Source organism: Podarcis cretensis (assembly GCF_951804945.1).
Source record: "Podarcis cretensis genome assembly, chromosome: 8".
Taxonomy (NCBI): Eukaryota; Metazoa; Chordata; class Lepidosauria; order Squamata; family Lacertidae; genus Podarcis; species Podarcis cretensis.
The window spans coordinates 73,527,593-73,549,881 of record NC_137177.1 but is presented as its reverse complement, the minus strand read 5'-3'; the positions used below and the strand labels follow the sequence as shown (position 1 = coordinate 73,549,881).

The 22,289-nt window shown below is 47.0% G+C and overlaps 3 protein-coding genes across 5 annotated transcripts in view; all 3 read right to left on the bottom strand.

The window, feature by feature from the left end:
* The window catches only part of SSU72 (SSU72 homolog, RNA polymerase II CTD phosphatase), a 52,520-nt gene extending 38,774 nt beyond the window's left edge, over positions 1-13,746 (bottom strand). Inside the window, exon 1 of the mRNA XM_079987337.1 lies at positions 13,344-13,746. Within this exon, the coding sequence (XP_079843463.1) occupies positions 13,344-13,423 (80 nt within the window). The 5' untranslated portion in view covers positions 13,424-13,746. The remainder of the gene's footprint in view (positions 1-13,343) is intronic.
* Positions 1-22,289, bottom strand: part of FNDC10 (fibronectin type III domain containing 10) — a 243,253-nt gene that overhangs the window by 195,269 nt on the left and 25,695 nt on the right. The gene's annotated exons all lie outside the window — the stretch shown is intronic.
* Positions 15,252-16,536, bottom strand: LOC307223210 (actin-related protein T2-like). The gene has a single exon (XM_079989066.1). The coding sequence runs from the start codon at positions 16,430-16,432 to the stop codon at positions 15,332-15,334; it is 1,101 nt and encodes a 366-aa protein (XP_079845192.1). The 5' UTR covers positions 16,433-16,536; the 3' UTR covers positions 15,252-15,331.

Below are 22,289 nucleotides of genomic sequence, written 5' to 3'. Positions count from 1 at the left end.
GGAAAATGAATGAATTTGGCTGCTTTTAATACTTATAATTTCATTTTCCCTCTGCTGGCTTTTGCTGCTGACCGTGTGAAAGGGGAAGAAAATGCAGGGAAGAAAGAAGGCAAAGTTAATTAATGCATGCACTCTCCCACATGACATCTGCCTAGGCCTGGACCAAATAAAGAATTATACATGGCAATTAATCTCAAGCTTTAAAAACTAGGGCCTATCTTCTAAATTTAATGCAGCAGTGTCACTAACAACCGTCCTGTTCGATTGTTGACATTAGGCCAAAACCATGGCTTAGCACAGGTACCCCCAACCTACGGCCCTCCAGATGTTTTGGCCTACAACTCCCATGATCCCTAGCTAACAGGATCAGTAGTCAGGGATGATGGGAATTGTAGTCCAAAACATCTGGAGGGCCGAAGGTTGGGGATGTCTGGCTTAGCACAATTGCAGGCTCTCAGAGAGACTGTGGCTACTCTGCTCCTCCCCAATGAGTTGTCCAAGCCAGGCTTAATGAGTTGTCCAAACCTGGGCTTATGGTTTTGCTCTCCAGGACAAACTACAAGCCGTAACTCCTAGGACCAACCTTGGTTATAGCTCACAGTTAGTCCTGGGAGAGCGTGCAGAACCATGTCCTGGTTTGGATGCAGCAGCAGAATGACCAGAAAGAAGGAAATCCTCTCCCAGAGGCTCTGCCAAGCTATGGTTTGGCATAGCATGACAAGCAAACCAGACCAATATTTGTATCTGCAGGCACAAGAGGAAGGCCACTTTGTACTCTGGCAGATGGCAGGGGCCTAAAGACCATAGGGATAATACATAATTGCCCCCTCAACAAGAGAAGCAACAGGGAAACATAAGCCTGACCCCACAACAGAATGTAAAAGCTTATCTCTCATTTTTTGCTGGCACTGCCAAGTATATCCCACATCCAACTCCTTTCACCCTCTACTCCCTTCCCCCCTCCCATTTTATTAGTTCACAAGCCTGGTGGCAGAGCCATGTTTCAATTTACATACAGAATTGTGCATTGAATTTTTAATTGCTGAGACTTGCTTTAGTATACTGAGAAGCAGTATTTCAAAATATACTAGCTGACAGCTACCGGAAACTTGAAAACTGACTTGGGCAAGCAAGCGGAAGCTCAAGAGTTTCTGATTTACAGCACATTCCCCAGCATGTGTCTTGGAATGCATTCCCACCATGCATTTAAAGCATCTCCCTCCCAATTCTGGGAACTGTAGCTTGTTAAGGATGTTGGGAACTGTAGCTCTGGGAGGAATAAACTACAGTTCCCAGGCTGTAGTGGGAGTGCTTTAAATACAGTGAGTGTACACAGCCATGGTCTTTATAACTCAGTGGGCATGCAGTACTCTGCTAAGCAAAGCAAGAGACTTCTGTTGTGAAAGAGCTCTGCTGCTTTTTAAAACTTTTGCACTGAACAAGACCCAGTGAAGCAGAGACCAAACGTGATTCCAGATGGGAGCCTAACAGGCTATTCAGATAACACAAATTGGTCGCTGGCAATTGGTTGTTTTTAAAACATCAGATTTTTCACAAAAGGGCTAATCTGGGTTAAATGGAAGAAAACACAGGCTGGCGTTTTGATGCTGACAATGTCACATGGACACCGAAAAATCTGCACATGTGAGCAGCACAGATCCCACAACACATCCACCCAACTGGAAGCACCCCAAGTCAACAAACTGCTTGGCACTCATCTTTGAAAAGAACAATTATCCCCTATTTACCTCTGCCTTGCCAGAGGCTGCCCTCAGGGAAAAGGTGTGAAGTGAACTCTCAATTAGCTGTTTGCCTTTCCTGCAGAACAGTAATAGGCAGAGCCAAGTAAAAGTGCCAATGCCATTTAAGAGACTGGATTGCGGATTTCCCAGTGCAGTTGACAGTACTGTCTTCGAGAATACATTATATAGCAGTTAAAACATAACTGGATCATTTGACAGGAATGCAGCGTTGCCTTCCTTTGCTATACTGTATTAATTTCTCCTGAAGATGGCATTTTAAACAAGAATATAGCACCACAGCATTCAACTGATACAAAATATGAGCACCTATATGACTCTGCCTGCTGACCATATGCTATTGGGATTGATCTCATACCTCTTTGCTTTAGCAAAAAACAACAGCCAGGACAATGCAATTTCCTTCTTTACTAAAGAAGGCATTTTAGTAGTGCCCAGAGATCACTGCTTTCTTCACGTATTCTGGAGCTGAAACCCTGTTGCATTGCATCAGTTTTTGTGAACTAGCTAACTACTGTAAACACATTTCGAACACTCCTTAAGTCACCCAGGTCCACCCCAGTGACTGAACCCCATGTAGTGGGAGAGAGAGACTTATAGGAGTCTTCTGTACCACAGTATGTACCCTGCGGTGGAAGACAATCAATAAAAACCCTAGATTTTAGTGAGGTTTTTTCTCTTCCCCTCACTCCATCCTTTAGCCTAGCACAGAAGTAGCTAACATAGTGCCTTCCAGATGTTACTGGACACACAACAGCTACAGTCCAGAAAGGCCAAAGGTCAGGGATGTTGGGAGCTGGAGTCCAGCAGCATCCAGATAGTACTACAGTGATTAATCCCTGGGTTAGGAACAGAGACCAGTGAAACAGAGCTACAGGGGTTGAACTCTTACTCAAGACTCTCAAAGCACCAGTCACTGCTCGTGTCCCAACAGCAGATGATCACACTCAAAGCCCAGCAATGCTCTTCATCCACCAGATCCCAACTGAGTTTATTATAGCACAACACCCAAAACTGATTCAACTGACCTAGAACTGAGAACAATCATTCCTCATGGAAGGCTCATTTGCTCCCCCCTCCACACAACACACACTCATTCACACTCCTAACCACACCACAGTACATAATGCAGTCCTGTTCTACAAACTGAGAATGCCATCCAGAGAGAACACTGCGTCTCATTCCAAATGTAAATTATGGGACTAATTATAGGATGTGAGAGATGAGTCAGGCTTCACCGAGAATGGTTTACAGATGGACATCTGCTGCGACAACTGAAAACACACATTGCAGAAAGTTTATCTGATGTTTTTTCGCCTTTGGTGTTAGATTTTAAGCAGCCGCCACTAACAATAAGGCCTGTGTTATCCAGGAGCAGCAGACTGCACACTGCAAATCTGGAGCCGCACACCAAAGGTTAGGTGGTTTCAGAAGAATAGCAAAGGATATGCATGAGAAACAATCTGCACACAACAGCAAAATTCACTGAGAAATTAACAAGTTAGAATTGATGTTTGGGAGACCAATGGAAGTTCTCAGCAAAGACATCTGCAGAACAGCACTTAATTTACTGAGCTGCCTAGAAATCTCAGACTGATAGGCGCCATCTTCTGTATCTGGTATTCCCCAGAATCATAGAATTGTAGTGCTGGAAGGGACCCCAAGAGTCATCTAGCCCAACGCCCTGCAATGCAGGAATCCTGCTTACCTTCCTTTAGGATGGGGAACTTCAGGTCGGGCCTCTCTGTCTAGCCCTAGGGACTTTCTCCCCAGGCAACATCCCTCACTGGCCTTGCTTCACACCTTCCTTGAGTGTTTTTGCCTGTATGGTATGTGTCCTTGAACTCTGGTAATGCTTCACAGTGTTCAGGATGGAAGGCAGAAAGGGATGTGTGTGTACAGAAACTAGCCTACTGCAGAGTGGTAAAGTTTACATTTGTAATTTTGCCCACTTTTGCCTCTGGCCCCATCCACTACTATGATGTGGCCCTTGGAAGTTGGCTCAAAAGGGAATGTGGCCTTTGGGCTGCAATTGGTTTCCCCCAACCCCACCCCTGGCCTTAGGGCTTCCCACACATCAGAAGCAGACCAGTGTCTTTGACGACAGGCCTGTCTGAGTAGGTGGGTGGAGAGCATAGAACACCTTTGCATCACCCACTGCTTTGTCCCCTAATAGAAGAGTTCCACTAACGATGAGCCTAGATGTGAGAAAAACAGCCAACCTCCTTTCCTTCCTGCAGGCCCTTTTTGTGCTATAAACTACACCTCCCCAACTCCTCGCCAATTTTACATTAGAAGCAATCTGCTTTTTAGATACATGGCCCCTTGGCTCCTGTGGGTGTGTTCACAAGTGTCTTGTATGCTCTCTTGCTGCATTTGAAGCTGAGGGCCCCGTTTCAGGAGAAATCAACAATTTAATTGGAGCTGAAGACAACCAAGATGACTTGGTGCCCTTTAAAAAATTTCTTCTTCCTAGGAAGCAAAGACTGCAATTCATGTCCATCTGTGCAGAAGGAAATCTTCACATCTGCAAGCAACTGTAGGCATAGAAGCAGTGGAAGTCAGCACTGCAGTAACATCAGAACTAGTTACTTCAGGCGAATAACAAACAGCTGATAAAGGAAGTACTATAATTCACATTTCAAACACAAAGTAGTCAGTCAAGCAATCTATATACGTGTGGGTGTCACAGATTCACCTGGTAAACTATTGGCTGTTTATCCCCCAAAACATTTTTGTTAGATATGGCATAACAGACACAGTGGTTCAATTCAGACACCATGCCAAACCATGGTAAAGAAGCTTAATCATGGTGCTGCTCACCATCCAAGTTTTGTCACAGGCCACCAAGATTTGCAGTGGATTTACAAAACATGGCTTTGCATAATGTCTGAGTTGGCAACTATTTTCAGCCATCTCCTCTATCTCCCTGGGACACTATATTATGGGAGGGAGCGGGTGGCGCGGTGGTCTAAACCACTGAGCCTCTTGGGCTTGCTGCTTGGAAGGTCGGCGGTTCAAATCCACGTGATGGGGTGAGCTCCCATTGCTCTGTCCCAGCTTCTGTCAACCTAGCAGTTTGAAAACATACCAGTGCAAGTGGATAAATAGGTACCACTGCGGTGGGAAGATAAATGGTGTTTCCGTGCGCTCTGGCCTCCGTCAGGGTGTTCTGTTGCGCCAGAAGCAGTTAAGTCATGCTGGTCACATGACCCGGAAAGCTGTCTGTGGAAAAATGCCATTTCCCTTGGCCTGAAGCGAGATGAGCGCCACACCCCACAGTCTCTTTGACTGGACTTAACCATCCAGGGGTCCTTTACCTTTACCTTACTTATATTATGGAGGTGAGTGTGAACAAATGAAGTGCTGAAGGTGGAAATGAAAAGCAGACAATGAAATGTAAGCCTTGGTTTGCCTGTGGCCCATTTGGAAACTCAAACCATGGCTTAGGTTTAAAAATAAAGTAGGCATAAATAACAATTTAGCACAATGTAGAAACTGAGCCAGAAGATCCATAATTTAAAGGTCTAGATATACTGATAAATGTTCACTGTTTATGCAGGCGTGGTGATTACAGATGTAGTGTGAGTCCAGGGCTGGCTACTAGCTCAAATCCCCACTCGGCCACAAACTCACTGGGTGCTACTGAGCTAGTCAATATCAATGTATCTCACAGGGTTGTTAAGATAAAAATGGGGAAGGAATCTTTGGATGAAGAGCCAGGACACAAATCAATAATCAATCAACAAATGACACAGAGAATAAATGGCACATTAAAACATGCAAGTCCCTTCTGTGTCAGAGAATGCTTAGAGTGTGAACATTAGAGGGTTGTGTGTGCAACAGGCTAGTGAAGCAACCTGTTCACCTGATAAAATATAGACACAGTCAAAGCCACAAATAGCTATGCAAAGCTTTCAGAGGCAAATCAGATGCAACAGTGTGTTATGTGTATAACTCATTGTTATCTTATTCTTCCAAGCTGCCTGTCATAGCAAGTGAGTGAGGAAAGAATTGTTCAGGCCCTATGTGAAAGATATTGTCCTGAGACTCACCACAGGGGTGGGCCCTGCAGAACTTCCAAAGCCCTCCCCCCAAAAGTAGCTGCTAAGTGTGCAGAGTACCCCAATTCCATGTCCGAAAGGAAAACCAGGATTCCACTGAAGGGGGAAGAATTGCAACCAAACAGCATTGAGGGAAGCAGGGTCCAAGAACAATCAAGACTTGAGTAGAAAAGAAGCATTCTCCATTTACACAATAACTCTTCCTACACCTTCGTCTCACACTTCACTCCCTTCTCTCTCTCTCTCTCTCTCACACACACACACACACGCACACACACACACACCTCTGCCTCTACACAAATCCCAAGGGAGGAATGAAGGGATCAGAAAGCAGGGAAAATTTTGATGTGGGAAAAGGGACACCCTCTAGATACTGGGAACAATGGGGCATTGGATATGTATGTACTCCCTACACCAATGGTTTTCCTGACTGCACAGTCCTACCCTTTTGCTCACCAAGGCAGTGTCTATTAAACAATACATTTGTAAATAGACATTTGTGGGGAGTGTTTATGTGCATGTACATGTGAGACAAGATAGATTTCTGAGCAAAAATATCCTTGAATTTGCACAGGTCTCCAATGATTCTCACCCAATGAAGAAGCTGGGATTTGGAAGACACATCAGAAAAGGAAAAAAGAGCCACCAGTTAGTCTGCAGCAGTAACATTCAAAATAATGCTGTGGCAATTTAAAAGCTAACTTGATTATGTTCTGAGCTACTGTAGGCGATCACCTAGTGGTCCATGTTGGAAATGAACAGAGGGATCTGGGTTCAATTCCATAGTCAGTCATGAAACTCGCTGGGTAACCATGGCCAGTTAGAATATCCCAGCTTAACCCACCTGCCTGGGTTGTTCTGAGGAATAGTGAGAGAATATCCATGTATGCCATCTTCCTTGGCAGAGTAGGATTTTTTTAAAAAGAACGAGAAACAGTCAATAATTCAAGCCCACTTTCTTCAAGCATCTGACAAATTAAGGAGCTACAGAAACTAAAGCAAAGAAATTAGGCTGGAAGGCACAACAGCAATAACCAGGATTTTAAGTGAGAGCTTGCTGCATAAAACTAGGGATGTGACAAATCCCTGCAATACCAGTGTAGAGAAACTCTTGTGGCAATAAACACAACCTACTCATGTCCACCCAGAATGGAGTTTAAGACATTTATAGAAATCTTCTGATGTTAAGTAATCTTACATCATCTGCTTAAAAGGGCACCAGCTTGAAATTTTGGGACATGATTCATCTTATACAAAACTCTTACATTTTGCTTTGAAGCCGTTTTAAGAAGCACAGAACACCCTGTACATGGAAGGTGCTTCTAATGTTTATCTGGACTGCAAGAAAAGCACATGTTCTCAAATCAGATAGGTAGGTGGTGGGTGAAGTGACAACTACTCATCGCTATGAATTCTGATGGAGCCAATATCAACCCAAATCTCTCACTGAAGTATATAAGCAGCCCAATCCACTGGCACTTGAAAGCTAGGGAACTGGATTCAAGGCTATTTAACTTCCGTGAAAGATGTGGAACAAAATAGGCTTGACTCAAAGCAGTCAGGTTTAACTGGCTTGTTCACTGGGACAATCTTGTAAGTAACAAGCCTGGTCTCTATAGGAAGCAAGGAATTCCATGCAGGCGAGAGGACACACTGGCAGGCAGAGAAGAAGTAGAATGCTCCATCATTCCTTCTGCAGCCTGCTTGATTTCCATGTTAGAGACAGAAAAGAGCCCTTTGCCCTGTACCCAGCACAAAATCCAAGTGGGCTGGCATTGGAGTAATGGTGCAATCTATCTTTCTTCTGCCAGCCTACTGAGCAGAAAACAAAGCTTTGAACCCTGAGTTGCCATGTTGTCTGCAAAGGAGGAGTCATCCCTTTCTCCATGGCTAGCAGAGAAATGCAGGTTTCGCAGATGGGATGTGTAGGCCAGTAGCTTATAAAGGTTTGATTACAAGGCTGCATTTAGTACTAGACACCACAATGAAATGTACAGCCCATCTCTCATATAAACCACCAACTTGAAAAACCAAGTTTGGGTTCAATGTAGACAACCCCTCTTCTGGCGCACTGATCCTGTCAAACTATTGCTGTGTTGTGCCAATTATATACTGCACGGTTTGAGAAACAGTGCTAACTATAGCTAACTATAGTTAAGGATCATTATAGTGTTGGACTAGGACCAAGACAACTCAGTCGTAAATCTGGGTGTAGGTGACTATGGCTCAGTCATGTATTCAGCCTAACATTCCTCACAGAGGTTGTGAAGGAAAAAAGTGATCAGAGAGAACAATGGACATTGTCTCACTGAGTTTTGGGGGAAAGTGCAGGATTCAAGTATAACAAAAGGTGTTGCCCCGACTCAGAGATCACACCGCCTATGGTCAGAGCAAACCAGGAAATGGTGAATGTCTGAGTCTGTACCCACTGAGTAAACAGCCTGATTGAATGCAGGCCCACAGGGAATTTTAAAAATTCATGCAAGATTAGGTAATTAATGGTTAACTATGATTTGTTAATCACCAGGTTCAGAGACAGTACATCTCTGAACACCAGTTGTTGAAGAACAGACATGCCCTCTTGTCTTGTATTGCCCAGAGCCATCTGGTTGGTCACTGTGGGCAGAAGGATCCTTGCTAAATAGACCTTTGGCGCTTTGTAAGTTCTTATCGCCTAAAAGCCATGGGGAGGGGGGTGGATACTGGTACTTCCTACTTATACTGTACTGTGAGCAAATGGCTGAAAAAGGTCAGCTAGTGCTGGTAAACAAGGAATCATTCTCTCACCGAAAGAGGCAGCTTCCTCTTCAAGGAGAAAACCCCGCCCTCATCCTAACACCCATAACTGGCTTGAACTGTGCAGCTGTTCTTTGGTGAAACGTGAGGAGATGAAGGCAGATAAATGGTCTGAAGAGGACTTTATAACAGTAATCCTAAGCAGACCCATTAAACCATGGTGATGAGCAGTAGGCTGTCCGGTTGCCTAAGCAAGGCCCCAAGAGAAGTTATACAGAAGCTGGCTTTTGTTTTTCCTTTCAGGCCAGAAATGACTAACACTTTCTGCGTGAGCAGATAAGACTCTATTACAAAGCTCCCTTGAACAAAGTGAGACTTCTGAGTAAGCATACAGAGGATGATGCTATCTGCAAGCAATGCTAAGAACTCAAAACTTCTTTTTCCAACAGGACAGTTCACTTTATGAATAAGGTGAAATATGAACCTCCTGATAGTCAGTGGTAAAACTGGAGCTTGTCTCCTGGGATATCCTCCAGCTAGCAGGAAGCCTGGGGGCAGCCAGCTTCATCTGTCTCTACAGAACAGAGCTGTCTGGCCTCATCTAATACAGGGTACAGAGGTCAACTGAGCATAAATATTAGCTAAGAGACTTGTATCCTAGTTTGGGATGGCTGTAGCACCCCCACAGAGGGAGAGGAGTCTTCTTCAGGTGGCAATAGAAAATGCCAACCCCTTGGTGATAGTATCAGCCACTGTACAGAATGAACTAGTAGGTCTAGCACTGGACAAAAACTTCCACATTCTACCTCACCAAATCCAAACTCCACCTCTGTGAATTTTCACATGCTTCAAAGAGAAGCCATATTTCCTTTTAACAGCTGCCCTTCATAAGGGTTTTCACGCAAGAGGGAGACCTATCTTAGGGGGCTTTTGGAAGGAGGTGGCACTAATATGGGGAAGCTCATCCACCCAAATCATTTTTGGATCCTAGCTGCCAAATACACAGTCACTATGCAGAGGAGGCCAGTAATCAAATCTGGTTAGATGCAGTGAAAAGACAAGACGGTTTGTAAATTGATGGGGACACCCATCAGGAGCAAAGAGTGCTTACAGGAAATGGTATGTGATAAGAGGAGACAGGAGGCTCAGCCACACATCTCTCCAAAAGATCAAGATCTTATCCTAAACATCAACAGCTGTCAGCACTCACCTGGAGTTTAGGAATGGAGGGATTTAAGCACTTCAGAATACTCAAAAAGAATATACACACATTTATTGGATTAAATATTATCAACCCTAAAATTTGGAGTCACTCAAAACCACATGACCATCAGTTCTGGGGTCATTTAATCAAACATAAAACATCACTCTTTCTTCAATTAAGTGTCTTAGATGTTCACTGGTACCTACTTAACTAACTACAAACATAATATTCATTAGCTACCCAGACGCAAACTATTGAACAAATGCTCAAGCAGCAAAAGGGTAGGCACCCTCCATCTCCAATGATCCCTAGCTAGCAGGACCAGTGGTCAGAGATGATGGGAATTGTAGTCTCAAAACATCTGGAGGGCCAAGGCTGAGGAAGCCTGATATATGCTTACCCATGTAGTAGCAAAAATTCTAATTTGCATCTGTTGTAGTTAAGCATGGCTGAAGATACCAAGTTGTTTGAGAGTAAATCAATCAAATTTAAGACACTGGGCTCTGGGACACATGTCCTTTGATGCCAACTAGAATCTGGAACAGGCACAGGATATGTGTGGGGTTTGTAAAGTGCCCCCTTGCATTCCCCACATCCACTGTATGAAACCTGAATATGTCCAAATATTTTAATACGTAAACTGTGAAACCTTCTAAACACTTAATCCTTAAGAGCAAAGCTAACAATGCTAAGAAATATGCATTACATGGTCCCATGAGTCAATGCCTTACAGCCAGTTCCTTGTTGAGAGTTGCTCCCCCACCCCTGGTACTTCCACATTGTCTGGGGAGTAGTACTTAATGAGTCAGACTAGCAAGTCTCCATATCATTAAGCATTTCCAGAAGTGTTCCTCAAACACAAAGCAATTATCCCATGAAAACACACATCTTGCCTCCAGCCCACAGGTAGGTTGCTTGCTGCTGGGTATCCCTCAGGTGCTTGTGTTTGTGTCTGTTTAGAAATGCTTGAGTGTGGTGCGACCACACTTGGATTTTGTAAGGATTGTGTGTTTGGAGGACAGAAGTGTTCAGAGTTATGGCTAAGAAAGTGTGCTAAGAAAAATCCTTGGTTTGAGCCTACTCTCTATCAGTCACTCACTGAGATCCTTACGCAAGACCAGGGGTCAAGCAACCTTTTTCAGCCGTGGGCTGGTCCACTGCCCCTCAGACCATGTGGTGGGCCTGACTATATTTTTTTGGGGGAGGGGGAATGAACAAATTCCAATGCCCCACAAATAACCCAGAGATGCATTTTAAATAAAAGGACACATTCTACTCATGTGAAAACATGATGATTCCCCGTGGGCCGGATTGAGAAGGCGATTGGGCCGCATCTGGCCCATGAGCCTTAGGTTGCCTACCCCTGGGCAAGACACTCTCACTCCTCCTCAACTCACGCAATTCAAAATGTGATGATATTCACCAAACTCGTAGGGTTGTTGTAAAGATTGTGGAGATAACAAGCGGGACTTAGGACAAAATGAAGTGGTGTCTCTTCACCCCTTAGGCAGGAGTGCGCCTATTTAGGGTGGCTGACAACCAACCAGTCGAGCTGCCCTTCTCTTGGCTATTCCATTCCATTCTACTCCACCCTTGCTTTTCCTATGGATTCTCTAGGGTGTTTACACACCAGCAAATGTCAGGGTACCTCCCAAGCATAAAGATACTTCCCTCCCATTTCTCAGTTGTCCTCTTTTAGCTACATATCTCCAGGTAGACATCACCCCCATAATTCACTATTAGAGCATTGTTGAATGTTTGTAAACAAAATATAAATATAATATTTATGACAAGACCGTAGGGTGGAAAAAGGGATGATGAAAACACATCGGTCCTACCTAGGAACCTTAAGTGAATTTGAAGGGTGGAAAAAAAGAGAATGGCAGCAAGTAGAGAGCCCTCAAATAAGGGTTCAAGAGCAGCATCTTTTCCTTCTGCAGCCCTTCAACCAGACTGGGGAGGGGAATCTATATCACAATAAGGTTGCAGTTCCTTTACTTCAAGATTCACATGCTGGCATCCGAGGAGGAAGTAAAAATGAGACAGAAAAGGGAACTGCCACATCCTTTAAAGATTGTATCAACACTATCTCTTCTCTTTCCCTCACTCTCATTTTAAAAAGCTTATCTCATTTTATAAAGCTTATCAAGAACTGTGACGCTGCCACAGCCTCAAATAAAATAAAATGAGTTTTATTGAAGGGCAGTATAAAAACCCTGTAACAAAAAATATATTAAATCATGTCAATGACAATTATGACATCCCACCCCTCAATATTTGCATAGTCTTATAATGCAGCAGCCTTGTTTTCACACTCTCCCAAGGGATTGTCATGATATATGAACTCCACCCCACAAAATAAGCATAAAGCAGTTTTGTTCTACTTGCCAGATTGCTGTATTCAGTTATGTTTTAATTTTGGTTTATGTATAATGCATTGCACAACACATCCTGGAGTACGTATTTTTTTATAAACAGAAGTCAAGACTTGCCTCCACTGTGACTGGATCAGCCCCTACCCCCTTGTGTCAGAGAACATCAGATATGGCTCTTCCCCAATAGGCAGAGGTTCAAGGGCAGCACCAGTGAAGAAAGGAATAATCCCACCCCCACAGGAACCTCGTGTTACTTCCATTCTTGATACCAGATTTTAAAATGCTTTGTTATTGTGTGAAAATATTTTTGTAAGACAGTCTTGAGAGCCTCTCAGCGGTATAAAGTGGGATAAACGTACTCTTCATCCGGGCCTTTAAGAGATATGTTTTAAAAGACCCCACTCTATTCTTATTATAAAGTGTTGTAAACATTTTTAGTATTGCATGTTTACACTGCTGCAACCCACACCCAGGACTTTATGGTGGATGGCAGGTAAGGAACCTAAATAATAACATAAGGGAAGCCTGCTGGATCAGGCCAATGGTCCATTAGTCCAGCGCCCTGTTCTCAATGACCAAGCAGATGCCCCAAAGGAAACCCTCAAGCAGGGCCAGAGCCCAAGAGCACTCTCCCCTCCTGCTACTGGCATTCAGAAGCATTAAGCATTACTGCCTCCAGCAATGGAGGCAGACCACGGCCGCCATGACCAGAAGCCTGACACAGCTCTCCTCCACGAACTTGCCTAAGTCTCTTTTAAAGCCAATTAACAATAAGCAATAATCGTTTTAACCGAATCTGAAAGTGGCATCTTCACACTATTGGAACTCGCCCCGTGACCTTACAGGGAAGGGCTGTTAAGAAATATAATAATTACAATAATAATAATAATAATAATCCACCGCCCGGCTTGTTGACAAAATTGGGAGTTCGATCTACGTCACGGAGCCCCTTGCCGTAAATTATTCCACCCAATGTGGAAGAGCTTTCCTTGACGTTATCTCCCGCTTCCAAGAGAATTGGGGGGACTGTAAGGGTTAAGTGACGTCACTGTGACGACGACGAGGATGAGGAGGCCCCACCTTGATCCAATGTGGCGTCAAAGACCCCCCCCCCGCACCTCACTTCAAACGGGAAACCAGGGAACGGAATTGGAGATGGGTGAGGTAGCTGAGCGAGGCCTACCCAGGCCCAGAGTTGCTTTACCTGAGGATATTGTGGGCCTCCATGCTGCGGTTTTGGTTGCTGGAGCAAACCACAGCCACCCGGAGCGGCGAGGAGGGCATGGCTGGACGCCCGGCGGCGAGGAAGGGGCCGGGGCGGGGGCCTGGGGAGGGGAAGGGTCGAAGAGGGAAAGGCGGCGGGTGACGGCAGCGAAGGGCCCGCGATGAGGTTCCCAGGCGGTGGCGGCGGCGGCGGCGGCAGCGGCGCTTCCCTTCTCGTCTCTCTCACTCTCACATACACAAAATGGCGTCCACTGGGACCGGAAGAGGCGGGGCTGGCCGACGTGTCCGGCTCTATGAGCCGCGCCCCGCCTGCTTTCGCTGCGACCTTTTTCGCCTTCCCTTTCCAATCATAGAGAAGCGGAAGTGAGGGGCAGAGTGTCTGGTCAAGGGGTTTTTTTACCTCCCCAACCTCTTTCTCGTAGTTTGCCATGACGACGACGACGACAATGAGCGGGAAGTTGGGTATTTATGCGCCCCTGCGGAGTGATATTTGCATATCTCTATGGAAACGGATAGAAGGGCAAAGGGCCGAGCGAGAACTTTTGAAAAGGGGCGGGGAGCAGCAGCCGCCGCCGCCGCCTCAGTTTTAACTGTCATTGATTCCCCCAATGACTTCTGGGAATTGTAGTTGGGGAGCTTCATGAAACAAATTCCCTGGTCTGTTCTCAGGACTACATTTCCCAGTTTGCTTTGCCCTCCACTCAGGAAACCTGGGAAATGTAATCCTCAGAAAGGCAAAAACATATCTGAGGCGCTCTCAGAGGAAATGGCAGTTAAAGCAGGATTAGCTCTGAGCTGGAAATGTGTGGCCCTTCCAAAAATGAAAGGGTTATTAAAACTTTTACGCCTTATCACAAAGGATGCTGGGATCTGTATTTTTTTTTATTCTGGTTTTGTTTAACAACATTTATATAGCACTTAAGCAAAAGCTTTAAGTGCTTTACAATAAATATTAAAATTATCAATTAAAAAGTTAAAAAGGAGGCATTAAAAACATAGTTGGATGGTGGTGCTGGAAATTCTCGATAGCGATCCTTCTCTTTTGATGACCCTCTGCAGAAGAGTTTCCCAATACCCTTAAAAAGGTAAAGGATCCCTGACAGTTAAATCCAGTCGTGTTATCTACCGTACTTGCACTTTTTTGGCGTGTTTTCAAACTGCTAGGTTGGCACGGCTCAGTGGTTTACACCACAGTGCCACAGTGCCAAGACCCTTAGGGAAGAGTTAAAGCCCAGGGTTGCCATGACGGCAGTATCCCAAAGCCAATGATGTCACAATGCAGGGCCCTGGTGATGTTATAAGAGAGTGCCTGTGGTGTCACAAAGCTGCCAATTCTGGAAAAGCACACAAAATATTTCAAGAGTTAAGGCAGAGCCCAGAAGGTGAAGGGAGGTGGTATGAAGGCAAAAAAAAAGGGATATTCGTGGAAAAATTGGATTCGTTCCTCTCCCCCCATGATTTTCATTGAGAAGAATTGAAAACTGGGAGAATTAAAAAGAAAAAAACCTAACGCCCCCTGCTTTTTTCAAAGTACAGTGGTACCTCGGGTTAAGTACTTAATTCGTTCCAGTGATCCGTTCTTAACCTGAAACTGTTCTTAACCTGAAGCACTACTTTAGCTAATGGGGCCTCCTGCTGCCGCCGCGCCGCCATAGCATGATTTCTGTTCTCATCCTGAAGCAAAGTTCTTAACCTGAAGCACTATTTCTGGGTTAGTGGAGTGTGTAACCAGAAGTGTATGTAACCTGAAGCGTATGTAACCCGAGGTACCACTGTAATGAGTGAAAGCGATCCTTTCACTGTCTCAAAAGCTTCAGAACAAAATACAGTACAAACATAATTATCATAACATGAAGGTCACACTCATAAACACAGAGAGACTGGAGAATTGACCACTCTTTGTAGTTTTATTAAAGTTACAATCTTGCAGATCAGCTTTATAATCACCATAATAAGTATACACCTTTCTTAAAAGCACTTTCGGTGGATTGCACCCGCACCAAATTCTTGGTAGTCCTCACTGGTAATCCACATGGGTACAAAAGAGTCCAGGTGAGTTAGAATGGATCCTCCCAGCCAGGCAGCGCACATTGTATCTGGAGGTGCTATGATTCGCAGCGGAACCCCCTGTGGGACTTGGTGTTCTATCTCTTTAAAAATCCTCTCATCTAGACCCTGGAAAAGTGATGATCCGCCTGAGAGGACCAGGTTCCCATAGAGGAGGCTGCAAATATCTCTGTCACACTTTCTAATGCTCTTGGTGATCATGGCTTGGATGCCCAGCGCCTCAACACCGATGATCTTTGGCACGAAAAGGATTTCTGGTGCTTGGCAGAGGTGAAGATTGAGTGTGATGGTGTTTCCATCTGGTAACTTGAAGACCTCAGCTTTTCTTTCTGCTTCCTGCTTGGGATCCAAGGCCACATAGCAAGACTTCTCTTTGATGCTCTGCACCATGATTTTCTTGGTCCTGCTTAAGGAAGGCTGGCTGTTTTCCAAAAGGAGGCTGGCGAGGTAATTGGTAATGTCCCTCCCCGCCACATCAAGTCTGGACACTCCGTGGGGTAGGCAATATCCTTCATAGATGGGGACAGTATGAGTTACTCCATCTCCGCTGTCCATCACCAACCCAGTGGTGCGTGCGGACGCGTAAAGGGCCAGTGTGGCTTGGACCGAGAGGTACAAAGCTGGAACCTGAAAGTGTTCAAACATCATCTCTGTTGTTCTCTCCCGATTCAACAGTGGATTCAGTGGTGGTTCAGAGAGCAGCACAGGCCTCTCGTTGGCTTTCACTTTAAGCTCCTGTTTATAGATGTGTTTCCAGAGGTTCTCCATGTCATCCCAAGAAGTAATCACGCCACGCTCAACAGGATAATTCAGCAACACAGCACCATTCTTAGAGAAAGCCTTCTCCCCAATGTAGTAATCCTCCGTGTTCTGTTTAAGGTGTCCAACAACGGATGTAATAAGCGATCGTGGTTCAGACTCACCTGAGATCCCAGCTTTGCATGACCCAGATCCATTATCAATGATCACGGCTGGCGTTTGGAGCAGCTTGAGATCCAACATTGCACTGTTGGCAAAAGAACCCAAATACTAAGAGCTCAGTGATTTCCATGAGGCATCACTAAAAGATGCTGCAACGTCTGACCGTAGAACATTCTAGAATTCTGGCGTCACAAACAGGCAAAGCTGCTTGAAATTCCAGCTCTGTTTACACCCTGAACTCATACCTCTCAAGTGTCCCGATTTAACCAGGACATCCCAAATTGACAGAAGCCGCCCCCAGCTTCTGATCCCAATCGCAGATGCCCATTTTGGCTCCTGTGCTCCAGCCACGCCAGAGCGTGGGACCAAAAGGCAGGCTTTTTCAGTTCTGGTGCGAGTCAGTTGGCTCAAACCAGATTGCAAGACCAAGAAACAGAAGGAAAAGTTACCTTCACCCCATGTGTCATCTCTCCTCTTCCTCCCTCCGCCATGGCACTTTTGTCTGTGGCGCTGGAGGAGGAGGAGGCAGGTCTTGTCCGCGCAGTGTCTCCCGAAGCTGCACAGGCTGGGTCAACCATTCAGTAGGCTTCTCTGGTCCACACTCCATCTCCAGATGCATTGGAGGCCGGCATGACTTCCTGGTAGGCTCCTCCAGTCTGCACCACGCCTCCCAAAGCAGCACAGGCCTGGGAGACCTTCCAGTAGGCCGAATTTTCATCAAAAAATTGTTGGCAGGAATGTGAACTTATCTTGTACTTGTCCCACTTAAATTACTTGGGGCCCTTACTTTATCATGGGCGCTCCTTCGTGTGTTTTGCAGGTATATTCTGCAATTTGCCATTGACACAATAAGCATGTTGCTGGGAGACCTATATATTCGCACATAATTCCACTGTATTACTGTAGTTGTTCTGCGGTGCTTCTCCAGTGTTACCATAATATTGCTGTCTAGAAGGGAACTATTCAGGGTGGTCTCAGGAAGGCTCGCCTGGCTCCTTCATTACATTATCTCTAGATGCGAGGCAAAAGCATTCCTCTTCTCCCAGGCCTTTGGCTAATTAAACAATCCATGGATCTTTAAACTGTGGTGGGATTATTGTTTTTGTTTGTTATTATGCTATGTATTCTGTATTTTTATGTTGTTAACCACCCTGTAATGAGTGGATGAAGGGGGTGTAAAAGTAAATATTAATAATTAATATCATCATCATCATTTATTACTTATACCCCACCCATCTGGCTGGGTTTCCCCAGCCACTCTGGGCGGCTTCCAACAGGAGATTAAAAATACAGTGGTACCTCTGGATGCGAACAGGATCCGTTCCGGAGCCCCGTTTGCATCCTGAAGCAAACACAACCCGCATCTGCGCGTGTCGCGATTCGCCGCTTCCGCACATGCACATGACATCATTTTGAGCAGCGAAACCCGGAAGTAACACGTTCCCTTACTTCCAGGTCACCGCGGAGCGTAACTTGAAAACGCTCAACCTGAAGCGTATTTAACCTGAGGTATGACTGTACATTAAAACATCAGCCATTAAAAAACTTCCCTAAATAGCGCTGCCTTCAGATGTCTTCTAAACATCAGATAGTTGTTTATTCCTTTGACATCGGATGGGAGGGCGTTCCACACGGCGGGTGCCACTACTGAGAAGGCCCTCTGCCTGGTTCCCTGTAATTTTGCTTCTCGGAGGGAGGGAACTGCCAGAAGGCCCTTGGCGCTGGACTTCAGTGTCCGGGCAGAACGATGGGAATGGAGACGCTCCTTCAGGTATACAACAACAACAACAACAACAATAGCTCAACAAAAGCAGAACATAAACAACAACAACAGCTCAACAAAAGCAGAACGTACACAAACACAAAACCACATTTGTGGTATTAAAAGTTACAGGGTTTCAGAAGTTATGGGACGTGCATTTCTGGAAACAAAGGAGTATGTACACCCTGAAACATGTACAGTATTGAAAGCAGAGTCATTTAAAACTGTCCCAATGTCATCATGAGCACAAATAATCATGAACGCCCAGTAAAAAGGATGGATGGGTGGGTTTCAAGCTTCTTCCAAATAATCCTGGGTATGCTAGTTAAGTCAGGTGGCACATGGCAGGACAGTCTCAAAGATGTGCTCTGCCAAACCCACACTCACCAGCATGTTCACGCTCCTGTCTCAGGAATGCCTACATGGGCTTGGTCATGTTCACAGAATGGAAGATGGCAGCATCCCTAAGGATGTGCTCTATAGGGCTTCAGGTCGTCCACCCATAGCAGTGAATAGAGGAGAGATGCCTGCTGGGAGGAGCGCAGGAAAAAGAAGCACCGTGGTAGATCTGCAGCAGCACAACCGGACGCCTTCACCTGCCCCAGCTGCAACAAAACATGTCTCTCCTGGATCAGTCTCTACAGCCACAGCAGGCGCTGCAACCTTCCAGCAGTTTCCTTCAGCCCCAAAGGTGCACCCCTCCATTTTCTCCTTGCACTTACAAGATCCCAGGCTGCAGAGGTTCAGGATAAGAGTTTTCCTTCTCCTAGATGGGCTACATTCCCAGGTTGATGAGCCCCATCTGCCCCTCACTTCCCTCTACGGACGATTGTAGCCAAGCTGTACAGTGGTACCTCGAGTTAAGAACTTAATTCGTTCCAAAGGTCCGTTCTTAACCTGAAACTGTTCTTAACCTGAGGTACCACTTTAGCTAATGGGGCCTCCGGCTGCTGCCGGCGCACGATTTCTGTTCTCATCCTGAAATATACTCAGAGTCGCAAAGTGATTTCATGCTCTTTATTCAGCTCATAGTGGTGAGGAGGAATGAATGAAAGTCCCCTCAAGGTATCTGCTTTATATACATTATTTACACAATGGGCTGCACATGATTGGCTAATTCCGGAATTCTACTGTAAGCCAATCAGGTTGTGGATTCACTTCTATCTGGAGCATGATTGGGTAGTTCCTGCCAACCAATCATACTGCTGCATTGTTCTAGGACCAACCAGACTGCTGCATTCTGAATCCTATTGTTCTAGGACCAATCAGGCTGCTGCCTTTTGGATCCTATTGTTCTAGGACCAATCAGACTGCTGCAGTTTGGATCCTATTCAACTCAGTACATAACACCCCTCCCCTCTAAGTTCCAGTCCTGCCCGGGAGGTCGCATTCGCATTCATAGTCCTCGAGGTACGCCGGCGGCCTACGTGTGCGTTGCGGCCTGGGGTGTTCCCTGGTCCGGGGTTCAGGTTCTGGCTCGTGTTCCAAGGATGCTGGCTGTGATGGGGCTGTTTGGTCTGGCGCAACCGGCTCACTCAGTCGTGGTTCTGGTTCCGGTGTCCTTTCGGCCTCGCGGGTCCTCTCTGTATTTACTGATTCTGCCTCTCCTGCTGGCCCCTCGTGCTCTATGGGCCTCACTGCCCCTCTGTTCCCTTGGGACTCCTCTGCCCTTTCCTCCTCCTGGTTTTCTCCTGGGAATCGTCGCCGTATCTGGTCGCAGTGGCGGCGCCAGCATTGCCCCCCATCCGTTAGCACCTCATACGACACGGGGCCAGTGACCCTGGTGACTGTGGCGGGTACCCATGCTGGGCCTGCCCCAAAATTCTTTGCGTACACTGGGTCCTGAGCCTCGAAGGTCCGGGGGTTCTTGCCTTCCCCCACCACTGCCTCATCCTGAGCTCTATCGGGGTGAAGGCGGTCCAATCTGATTGCAAGGCGCCGACCCATTAGTAGTTCAGCGGGGCTCCGGCCAGTCGTTGAGCTGGGGGTGCTGTGCTGTGCTAGAAGGAATGTGGCAAGGCGGTACTCCCAATCCCCTTGTGTCATACGGCGAAGGGTGTCCTTGGTGGTCCGCACCATGCGTTCTGCTTGGCCATTGGTGGCAGGGTGGAATGGCGCCGAACGGATGTGGCGGATGGCGTTCTGCGTTGTGAAGGTTTGGAATTCTCCTGACGTAAATGCAGTCCCGTTGTCTGAGACGAGAGTGTCAGGGAGCCCGTGGGTTGCAAACAGCCTGCGTAGTACCCGGATGGCTGCGGACGTAGAAGTGGACGGTACCAGTGCGACTTCCAGCCATTTGGTGTAGGAGTCCACCACTATGAAGAATGTTTTCCCCTGAAAGGGGCCAGCGAAGTCCACATGCAGGCGTGACCATGGTGCTCGGGCGGACTCCCAGGACTGGACTGGGGCCCTTGGGGGATCTGGGCGGGATTCTTGGCAGGCCTGGCAGTGTTTGACCCAGGCCTCTATCTCTCCGTCGATCCCTGGCCACCACACATAACTCCTGGCAAGGGCCTTCATTCTTACTACCCCTGGGTGTGTCTCGTGTAGGGCTGTGAGGACCCTTTTGCGGAGGGGCTGGGGAACAACGACCCTGCTTCCCCATAACAGGCACCCCTTGTGGGCCGACAGTTCATGTTTGCGGGTTGTGTAGCCGGCAAATTCTGGCCCGGGGCTGCTGCTGGGCCATCCCCTCCACACCCAGTCCAGGACCCGGGAGATGACCCTATCTTTCTTGGAATGGTGTGCAACTTCTTGTGCCTGAATGGGGCGGTCAGGAAGCAGCTCCAGGCTCATAACCTCTTGTGCAGGTGCTGGGTCGGGGCCTGTTTCCGGTAGTGGTAGCCTGCTGAGGGCGTCCGCATGGCCCATCGCCTTCCCTGGACGGTGAATCAGTGCATACTGGTAGCTGGCAAGGAAAATTGACCACCTGAGGACGCGAGGAGACAGCACTTGGGGGGTCTGCTTTTCAGGGGCAAACAAGCCAAGCAACGGCTTGTGGTCAGTCACCACGGTGAAGGGCCGCCCGTACAAGAAATCATGGAATTTTTTTACTCCCTTCACGATTGCCAGACCCTCCTTGTCGATTTGCGAGTAGTTCCGCTCGGTTGCGTTGAGTGTCTGGGAAAAGTATGCCACTGGTACCTCTCTTCCATCCGGGAGTTGGTGTCCCAGGACAGCGCCAATTCCATAGGGCGAGGCGTCGCATGCTAGCACCACCGGCAGCCTCTCGTCGAAGTGTGCCAAGACCGAGTTTGAGACAAGCAAGTCCTTGACTGCCTGGAATGCGACCTCCTGGCGCTGGCCCCACACCCAAGGGGCCCGCTTGTCCAGGAGTCTGTGTAGGGGCTCCGCTACCGCCGCCTTGTGGGGAAGGAAGGAATGGTAAAAGTTCAATAGTCCCAAGAAGGCCTGAAGTTCAGTCTTGTTCTTGGGCGCTGGGGCATCACAAATGGCCCGTACCTTGTCCCCAGTCGGGTGGACCCCTTCTGCGTCCACCATAAATCCCAGAAAGTCCACCTGAGGCACTCCTAGTAGACATTTTTCCCGCTTCACCTTGAGACCCGCCGTCTGGAAACGGTGCAGAACGGTGCGGAGGCGGTCCTCAAACTCCTCTGGTGTGGGCCCGGCAATCAACACATCATCGAAGAAGGGGGTGACGCCAGGAATCCCTTTAAGTAGAGAGTCCATTAGATTCTGGAATATGCCTGGTGCCACGCTGATACCGAATTGCAGCCGCTTTACCCTGAATGCTCCTCTGTGCGTCACAATCGTCTGTGCCTCTGCTGTGGCCTCATCTACTGGCAGCTGTTGATATGCTTGGGCCAAGTCCAGCTTGCCAAAAATTTTCGACCCAGCCAGGGTGGCAAGAACATGGCTGACCACTGGCACTGGGTATGCATGGGCCGTAAGGGCCTTGTTTATGGTACATTTGTAGTCTGCGCAGATGCGGACCGAACCATTAGGCTTGACGGGTGTGACAATTGGGGTTTCCCAGGGGGCATTAGGCACCGGCTCCAGCACTCCTTGCTCCACAAGCCGGTCCAATTCCTCGTCTATACGGGGTTTCAGGGCGAACGGGACCCGGCGGGCCTTGAGCCTGACCGGTCGTACTGCGGGGTCAAGCTGTAGAGCAATTGGGGGGCCCGTATACTGTCCCAATTTCCCATCAAAAAC

Excerpts from the sequence above, each read along its gene's own strand:
- LOC307223210 (XM_079989066.1), bottom strand. The coding sequence starts at position 16,432 with ATGTTGGATCTCAAGCTGCTCCAAACGCCAGCCGTGATCATTGATAAT.